Here is a 7,545-nt window from a genome sequence, read left to right as displayed (position 1 = left end):
GAAAACAAAGGCTTTGCAAGAAAAAACATTCACTTTCCCCCCTAGTTACAGGCTTAATGTTATTAATAAGTTAGATGTCAGATGTATGCTGTTACTGGCAGCATGCATACAATTTAAATATTTTAGCTTCTATTATACAACTGAATCTACATGACTGACCTTCAAGGGCCCCATTCATAAGGGATGAGGAGAGGGAACAATCTGCTACTTCATGCAAGGGCTGGCCAGCAGACTGGGTTTCCCCGCATTGTCAGACAAACCACGACACAGGGAATGCTTTGGAGACGCTCTAACATGGCAGGGTTGGGACAGAGAATGATGGGGATGGGGGGCACACTTTTGGGGCAGGGAGAGAGCCAAGGCTTGTTTTTCTTTTAGAAAAAAAGCTATTCCACCTTTGTTCCAAGGGAGAATGAAATATCCATTAAGACTGGTGACACTGGGAATTTTGTTTTGGCTCAGTTCCTTTTGTTGTGACTCCACGGTAAAGGAGAGGAATCTGGGGTAAGGAGGTTTCAAGCCAAGATGAGAAAGAAAAAGCATGCCTTCCAAGGATTTCTTCTATTGTCTCCCGGAGAATAAATATTTATAGAGAGGGTTCAAGTGAAGTCTGTCTCAGTGGTCGTGGCTTTAAGACTAAGCCTTTGAGAGAGTGCATGTAAAACTATGCTTAACTGAAGGGTGATCCAATTAGGCTTCCCAGGGAAAACCAAGAAACCTCAAGATAATTTCCTATCTGAAATCTAATTGTGTCCTCAAGTGGAATACGAATACCACTTTGAATTACCCCAGATCCATAGACGGCAGCAAAAATGTACAGCCAAATTGGATTCTATTTTAAGTAATTAAGTTATTTCCCTTCACAGGATCTATAATTTGCCTTGAACAAATGTGATTTGCCTCAGAAAGATAAGGCATTGCAATTTTTCCTCCAAAATGGATTTTCTGTGCCAGAAACAATTACTAAAAGTAGACCAAATATTGCCGTAATTATATCCTACTTATTATCTGAGTGCATGCCTGGAGTACCCTGTTTGTGTTCCAATGTGAGGTAGGTATGGCCAGTTTAGAAATTACCTTTAAATAGAAACCGAAGCTGAAATTTACTCAAGAGCCTGGGGCTTGCACAATGGTCGTGTTAATAGCAACGGGTGGTTACATAAGTCTCCAAAATCTTGTGCAAAATGTGAGCAACAGGGAGCTTGCTTCAGTAGACCTTCCTTCTGACTCTGATAAATATCAATATTAACTTCTAGCTGCTTGGCTGAGTCCTTGAGGTGGTGCTACATGTTGCAATAGTTTAAGAATAAAAGTGTTGAGATTTGCATAGAAGATATTACAAGAGGAGTATTTTGGTCATGGTTAATTTTATGAAGAAAACATTCACTTTTGGCTTTCTTTATTAGCAGTTCAGTTGACTTATGCCCAGGTGTTCTGAAGGACAGTAGTAGGTAAGAGTTAAAAGCAAGAGCTGGAACAATAAACAGAATTAGTTCTTGGCTCTGCCCCCTTGAAAGTGCAATGCATGGAAAGTCTCTGAATCTCAGTTCTCTTGTCTGTGGAAAGGGAGTGATGGTTATCTACACTGAGGAGACTGGATGAGGAAAGCACACACTGTCTGACATTGCACAGACCTGAGTTTCACAAGTGGATGGTGGAGTAAAATCCAAACACGATTGCATACCTTTTCTTCTTTATACATGCTTATCCTCTGAAAGATGATCTTTCATACAAATTGGTGCTGGCTGGCCATTTCTAAACTTCCATTTGAATTTAAAATGGTTAAAGCTTCAGATTCGTAAGTCATGTTACCTGGTTTAAAATACAGGCTTTGCTACTTACTACATGCCTTTGACCAAGTTACTTAGGCTTTCTGTGCGTCCGTTTCCTCTTCTATAAAATGTAATTAGTAACAGGAGCAGAATCTATCAGAGTTGTGATAAGGGGTAAGTAAAATATTACAATGAAATACCTAGGATAGTGCTTTGCATACCATAAACATATCTATTATTATTTTTGTCTTCTACCAGCCAAGAGAATGTCAACAGAAATCAGAACATAACACTAAGTAAGTTTAACATGTACTTTTATTAACAACTTAATACAAGACTGTACACTGTAGGTGCTGAAATCAACCCACTCCTGAAAACTGGCAAACCAGCATTTCTATACCACTTTGGGCTTTGGTTATAAGTGCCATCTTCTACAGCAAAATCACGTCTTAAGAACAGGAAAAATGTTCCACGGGAATGGAAAGATTATTTATGCATAAACAGCTGGGGATTATTTCTAGCTTTACGTGATTCACTACACGCTCTGGAATGTTCAGTTCCCTTTTCTACAGTCCTACCACCAGACATACAGCAACTAAGAACTTGGCCACAGGTCCTGCCTAGACACACATCAATATGAAACAAAAAAAATTTATATAAATAAGTCAATTAAACTTCACAAAAAACTAAAGAAACACAAGACAAAAATCCAACAAGCAATAAAAACTGTACAATATTGGTCAGTCTTTTATATCTGAAAAATGTGTAACTTAAAAAAAAGTTCTTTATCGTATAAAAAAAGTCTTTTACATCTGTGTTAGCTGGAGTGAAAACTTGAAGACTCAGACTCAGTGGAAACAGATGAATGTCCACCTCGCTTTCCTTTGGAGAGGATCTTGAGGCTGGACCCTCTGCTCACAGAGGTGAGTGCGTGCTGGGCAGAGGTTTTAAATTTGGCTCCAAGGAAAGCATAGAGGATGGGGTTCAGACAACAGTGGAAGAAAGCTAGGGCCTCGGTGATGGAAATCCACTTGTGCACAGTGTTCTCAAACTCACACCCTTGCTTGATGATTTCCAGGAGGATGAAGGAGTCGATGCTGATCCCAATGTAGTAAGGCAGCCAGCAGGCGAAGAAAGCCAGAATGAGGATGACTGTGGTCTTGAGGGCCTTGCGCTTCTGGTGGCCCTTGGAGTGTGACAGCTTGGAGATGATAATGCAATAGCAGGACAGGATGACGATACCAGGCAGGATAAGGCCAACCATGATGTGCTGAAACTGGAACACAACCACCCACAAGTCGTTGGGGTAAAAGCGGTCACAGATATATCTGTCATCTGCCTCACTGACGTTGGCAAAGATGAAGTCGGGAATAGTTAGCAGGAGGGCAGGGATCCAGACGCCAACATAGACCACCTTTTCAGCCAACAGCTTCCTTGGCCTCTGACTGTTGGTGGCGTGGACGATGGCCAGGTAGCGGTCCAGACTGATGAAGGCCAGGATGAGGACACTGCTGTAGAGGTTGACTGTGTAGATGACATGGACTGCCTTGCATAGGAAGTTCCCAAAGTACCAGTTTGCCACGGCATCAACTGCCCAGAAGGGAAGCGTGATGACAAAGAGGAGGTCGGCCACTGACAGGTGCAGCCTGTACTTGTCCGTCATGCTTCTCAGTTTCTTCTGGTAACCCATGACCAGGATGACCAATCCATTGCCCACAATGCCAGTCAAGAAGATGATGGAGTAGATGGTGGGCAGGAAGATCTTATTGAAATTAGCATTTTCTTCACGGAAGCAGGGTTCCTTTATGGAGTCATAGTCCCCTGAGCCCATTTCCTCCGTGTAGTTATCTGAAGTGTATATCTGCAAAAGAGGCAAAGGAATGGACATTCACTTCCAATTCAGCAACCATTAACCCAGTTAAAAAATTTTTTTAAAGCAATGTAAAAAACCAATTCAGGCTTGCTTTCTTCAGGAAATTCTGAAGTACTGGGCTAAGGGCACAAGAGAATTAATGTAGAATCCTACAACTCTCCTCCCCATCTTTTCCCATAGTGACTTCATTATATCCTTCTTTGGTAGAACCAATTACAAAATTCTTTGTTTAGAACAAAAGGGCGCTGAGATGCTGAGGGTTTCAAAGTCACATCTTGGCTAACTCTGCCCCGCCCACTAGAGGGAAGAAAAAAACCTTCCTTAGGAGGAAAAAAAAAATACACACAAAGAGGCCACTCCCAGGCGGCGTGGGGGGTGGGGTGGGTGCTGCGAGGAGGGGCTGTGATTAACTTTTTGTAAGAAGTTTTTCGCCAAGGGAGGGAAGAGGGGAGGGAGGAGCACGGGGGGAGGGCGGGGGCGTTGCAAAGACTCATTCTCCTAAGGCGCAAAAACTTAATTTTCCCACGCCTGCCTAAACACAAACCATTCTGGGCTTCAAGCAACATGTAGTGGGTAAAGGGAATGCAGTCTTAAAACGAAGGCCCTTCAGTGCTTGGGGTATATTGGGCGGGACTGTCAGAAAATGAACAAACGGCACCTCCTCCCCCAAGCGGGCGCTCCTCCGGGGCGTGGGTCTCTTTTGCCATCCTCGTGTTTATCACTTGGCGCGTTTGGGACGTTAGGGAGCGGGGCATTTTCCTGGGTGGAGAAGGTAACGGGGTCTGCATCCGTGGTCCTCGCCCCAAGTTTCATTTCCTCACTCTCCCGGGTGGCTTCCCATTACCCCGCCACTGATCCAGTTAACCCGGCCGGAGGTGGGCAGCTGGAAGCCTCCAGGCGGTGGGCACGCGGGGGGCCGGGTCGTCCAGCCCCGGGCCGCCGCGGCTGCCCACCACACCCACGCCAATCGCCCGCAAACAGCGCTACAGGGGCTCCACTGGGCGACGCGCCAGGCTCTGTCCCACACGGTGCTGGGGAGAGACTGGGCGGCTCCGCCGCGAGCGTCTTTGAATTGCGCGCCGCTGCAGGAAACCAAAAACTCCCTAGCAAGAGGGTTTCAAAAGGCTTCTGGAAACCACCGACGGTTAAACATCACAAGTGGACTCGGAGAGAGCCAAACGGTTTCCCCACTTGCACCTGCCCGTCTTCGCGGCGGCGACCGGGCAGCCCAGGTGCGGTCCTAACCGCCCCCGCCCCGTACCCGCTCCTGTCCCCGGAGCGCATATCTCAGGGCTGGCAGCTGCGCGGTGTCAAAGGGGAGGTCAAACCACTCCGCTGACCTCTGCACAATCCCAAACTCTCGAACTGCAGGACCCACTCGCGGCCGTGGGGAAGAGGCGCGCTTCGGACGGCGGGAAGGTTTCCCCCCCTCAAACCCAAAGCGCGCGGGCGGATCAACTCCTAGCTGCTGCCACCACTCGATCCCCTCAGAGGATCGGCGCGGTGGGTCCACCCGCCTTTTCCGCCCTCTGCCTACTGTGCTGGGAGACTGGCACAGCTCCGTCGGCCGCACAGAGTTTAACAAACACGCACTCAACGTCAAGAACAGTCACCAGGCGCTTATCCCCGAAGTTAAAGCGGGCGCAATCTCCTCCTGGGAACTCAGCCCAGGCACGCCACCCTCCGCCTCTAAATTCAGAGAATGTAACTCCCTCCAAGAAATCCCCGCTTCCCCAAGGAAGAGACCGGTGGTCTGAGTCCCGAGGCAGCGCGCACGCCTTCTCTGCACTTATGCACAGAATGTTCTTCTGTTTGCAAACAGCGTGCAAGCCGCCGCGCGCAGCGGAGCTCAAGGGGGAGACACATGCAGCCACTGGAACGCTCTTTCCAGTCGTTTCTCCTCGACTCACAGAGAAAAAGATTCCAATCCCTGCTCCCCCCGACCCCTCCGCACCATATAGGCATGGTCAAGAAAACTCCTTTCCATGACCCCTTTTTGGAGCACGGATACCTCCAATGTCCTGGCCGCTTCTGCCCGCTCGGAGAGGGGCTGAGCTGTAAGTTCAAACGTTTGTACATTTATGACAAAGCAGGTTGAAACTGGACTTACACTGATCCCCTCCATGGTAACCGCTGGTTCTCCGGACGCGGTGGCTACTGGAGCACTCAGGCCGTTGCGGTCACTTTGCTACCTGCTGCCGCAGCCAACAAATTGAAGTTTCTTGCCGGGGCCGGACTTATAAAACACGCTCCGAGCGCGGCGCATGCGCAGCTGGGGCGCGGAGGGAGAAGGCGGGGTGGGGGTGAGGGGCAGACACGAGGAAGGAGGGCGCAGGGGCAGGGCGGAGGGATGCGCGGCTTGGGAAGCCCAGGGGACCCTGTTGTTCGCGGGTGATCGGTAGTGAGTTCGGAGCCGGACAGGACCTCCCAGAGGCGTTTCCTAAGTTTGAGGAAAGTAGGCTGCGCCTAAAGACAGGTGGGAAGCGCGGGCTAGGGACGCGTCTCTGTGTGGCGCGTCCATCCTTGCTAAAGTGGATGGAATTCCAGACCTGGGAATGCTACAGTAGAGACACTGAGGCCCAGGGAGGGGAAGTGACTTGCCGGAGTAACCCAACCAGTAGGCGGCAATGTTGGAAGTAGGGCCAAGCTTCCAACGCCATTCCCCGCGCTTTCAGCACACGCAGCCCATTCAGAAGGTAAAATGAGTAAAGATCCTTCCTTCGGAGGATGTAGCTATACGTGCACATTCACAGCATCACTAGGGTCAGGTGCAGATAATTAGGAGATACTTTCAGAAGAAGGTAGGATTTGGCATAATTCTGGAGACTGATCAGATGTAGATGTATATTGCTCAGTAATTTCATAATAGCGGTAACCAATTCGCGAATAGTGCTTTATTATCTTAAAAGTATGCTTTATTATAAGAGTAATTTAGCGACCAGTACTTTTTGTAACAGATTACTAGGAACTTGCACAGAATCACTCATTCATTCTCACAACACCGTGTGGGTATTGCCATCACAGAGATGCATTTAGTCAGATATTTATAGAAGGACGAACTGCGTGCCACGCACTGTTCTAGGCGTTGGGGATCCAGCGTGAACCAGACAAGGCCCGCATGCGGAGGAACCAGCAAATAAGCCCGGAGAGATGAAATGCCAGGGATGGGCAGGGATTCCAAGCCGGGCTTGAACCCAGGTCTTCGGTCCCCATACTCGGCGTCTTCCACGATTTTGAGCAGAGGACGAGCTTTGGCACGAATCAGAAATTAGGTTGAAGAACTGGGCGGGGCGGAGTGGGGGTGGGGGTCAGACGTTTAAAGCGATCCCAGACTGGCTGAGGTCTGCAGTGGGCGCGCAGACAGTGCTTTCCCCCTCGCGCCACTTCCCGCCGGCGCGGAGACTGGGTGGGGCGGGGGAGGGAGTGTGGGGCGGGGCCGAGAAACTGCGTCCGCAGGCGGGGTGGCAGCTGCGGAGATAGCTGGGACGGAGGTGCGTGCGCCGCTACACGGACCCCAGAGGCCCCCCACCCCGAAACGGTCCCGAGGAGAAGAATTGCCCAGAGTGCACCCTACGCACGACCCCTCTTTTCTATATCAAAAGAGGAAACATTTCAGTCTGGAGTGTTCCAGAGGTAGTTCGGAGGCAGGGAACCTTTTCTCTACAGAGCAAGACTTTCCCCCTTTGTCTGGGACCCCTCCCTAATGTTGGTGGTTGAAGGTTCTCATCTACTCTGCACTTTCACTGTCACAGGAAAGATGATATCCGGGCCGGGAGATGGGACTCTCAGAAACGAACAAGTTAGGACACACACTAATGGCCAGATAAAATCAATTCTAATATTACATTTGTAGAATTAAAAAAAAAAAAAAAGAAACTCCAGGTTCTTGGAGGGTGGTGG

At 49.0% G+C, this 7,545-nt stretch overlaps 1 protein-coding gene across 3 annotated transcripts; it reads right to left on the bottom strand.

The window, feature by feature from the left end:
• Positions 1-2,069: 2,069 nt before the first annotated feature.
• Positions 2,070-5,875, bottom strand: CXCR4 (C-X-C motif chemokine receptor 4). Of its 3 annotated transcripts, none has more exons than XM_032145774.2 (2): positions 5,756-5,875; positions 2,070-3,633 (listed from the first exon to the last, which is right to left on the bottom strand). In XM_032145774.2, the coding sequence occupies exons 1-2, from the start codon at positions 5,768-5,770 to the stop codon at positions 2,590-2,592; spliced, it is 1,059 nt and encodes a 352-aa protein (XP_032001665.1). In that variant the 5' UTR covers positions 5,771-5,875; the 3' UTR covers positions 2,070-2,589. The 3 variants fall into 3 exon arrangements, with proteins under 3 accessions (XP_032001665.1, XP_058290408.1, XP_058290407.1); XM_058434425.1 differs by lacking the exon at positions 5,756-5,875 and adding an exon at positions 4,304-4,320; XM_058434424.1 differs by lacking the exon at positions 5,756-5,875 and adding an exon at positions 4,190-4,208.
• Positions 5,876-7,545: the final 1,670 nt, after the last annotated feature.

The sequence above is a fragment of the Hylobates moloch genome, unplaced genomic scaffold (assembly GCF_009828535.3).
Source record: "Hylobates moloch isolate HMO894 unplaced genomic scaffold, HMol_V3 SCAFFOLD_24, whole genome shotgun sequence".
In the NCBI taxonomy this organism is placed as follows: Eukaryota; Metazoa; Chordata; class Mammalia; order Primates; family Hylobatidae; genus Hylobates; species Hylobates moloch.
The sequence above is the reverse complement of the archived record's forward strand: the minus strand, read 5'-3'. Positions and strand labels throughout refer to the sequence as shown.